Below are 1,431 nucleotides of genomic sequence, written 5' to 3'. Positions count from 1 at the left end.
AAGTAGTTTTTGACCAATATTTTTAACATATTTTTTTTGTTTAAACTAAATTTCCAAGTTGACCGATTCTGTTAGTTCAGTTTTTGACCAAATTTTAATGGATTTTTTGTTTAAACTAGATTTGCTAAATGACTGATTCTGTTAATCTGATTAAATTGATCAGTTGGATATTTCGTTACAATTGTAATAATATTCTCTCAGCTTAAATTAAAATGTATGAATAAAATTAGTTAAAATTTTTATCGTGCCGAAACAATCTAATTTTATGTAGGATATCATCATTAGTATCATTGTATGAAGGAAAGAGCTTTGTCGATCGCTCAAGTGGTTCTATATAGCTCGAGCATGTGATTACTTCCGATAGAAGAATATCTATGTTTTGAAAATGATACTAATAAAAAATCACTCAGACAAATTTAATTTAAATTAGGTTCGTTCCTTTTAGTTGCAAAAAAAAAAAGCCTCAAAGCAAACTAATTATATCGAATATGTTTGCAAAAATGAGCAGATTTATTTGTAGGAAAGTGGTTAATATATTTCAGACATTATCCTTTTGTCCAAGTAATGCGACACAATCATTGTATTCCACGTCTTAATTTCGGACAAAATGTTCTTTCCTCATTGTTTTCATATTGTCCTTGATCAACGCTTCCATCTTGTTTTGTTCATAAAGCACAATAATATGTATCCTTGTTTATATCAATTATCAAATGTTTTATTCCATATTCTTAGCATATGCGTAATAGAACAACTTTTCACCTAGTTTTGAACATCAAGAACCTACTATGTTCCATATACATATATAAATATACCTTCCCAACAGCTTTGTTTCTTCAATGCCAAAACTCAAACCAAACAAATAGTCAACAAATTATATTGTTCACATAATAATTTGATTAAGCAATAATGGAACATGGCAAGAGCAAATTCCTTCTTTCCTTTTCCCTTGCAATATGTTTGATGTTCTTGCTTAGTCCCACTAATGCTGAGAGTTAGTAATCCTTAATTATCACAAGATTATATAGTGTGTTTCTGAGTTGAGATGTTGGAGAAAATTTTTTATTTTATTTGATTCTTTTCTTTTTCTTCTTTGCCTCCAAAATATTATCTCACAAACACATCCTTAAAGAAAAATATCATCATATGTCATTTTTAGTATTTTAATTAGTTGATGAGCTTTATTAGATTGAAACAAACAATAATTACTTAATTATCCCTTCCATGTGTATTTTTCCTTTGCAGACAAAACTGAACCAAGGAGAAATGCCAATCTGAGCCCCTTTGAGAGTTGGAGGAGCGCATACTTCTGTATTATGAATAATGTAATGAGCTATGATTTTTCTCATCTTATTTTATGAATTGCAATGCATTGGTCCACTTTAAAGATTTCACTTCATAAATAATTTTATTTAAAATTAGTGTGACAATAAT

General features: G+C 28.6%; 1 protein-coding gene across 2 annotated transcripts in view; it reads left to right on the top strand.

Annotated features, from left to right (window-relative positions):
* The window catches only part of LOC107635511, a 5,961-nt gene that overhangs the window by 2,342 nt on the left and 2,188 nt on the right, over positions 1–1,431 (top strand). Inside the window, exons 1-2 of one of the 2 annotated variants that reach the window (XM_021115612.1) lie at positions 21–991; positions 1,243–1,322. In XM_021115612.1, the coding sequence (XP_020971271.1) occupies positions 907–991; positions 1,243–1,322 (165 nt within the window). In that variant the 5' untranslated portion in view covers positions 21–906. Of the gene's footprint in view, positions 1–20; positions 992–1,242; positions 1,416–1,431 lie in introns of those variants that run through there. The other variant, XR_002357183.1, reaches the window with a different exon arrangement.

The sequence above is a fragment of the Arachis ipaensis genome, chromosome B01 (genome assembly GCF_000816755.2).
Source record: "Arachis ipaensis cultivar K30076 chromosome B01, Araip1.1, whole genome shotgun sequence".
NCBI classification, from domain to species: Eukaryota; Viridiplantae; Streptophyta; class Magnoliopsida; order Fabales; family Fabaceae; genus Arachis; species Arachis ipaensis.
Note: the sequence above shows the minus strand (reverse complement) of the source record. Positions and strands in the feature narration are given on the sequence as shown.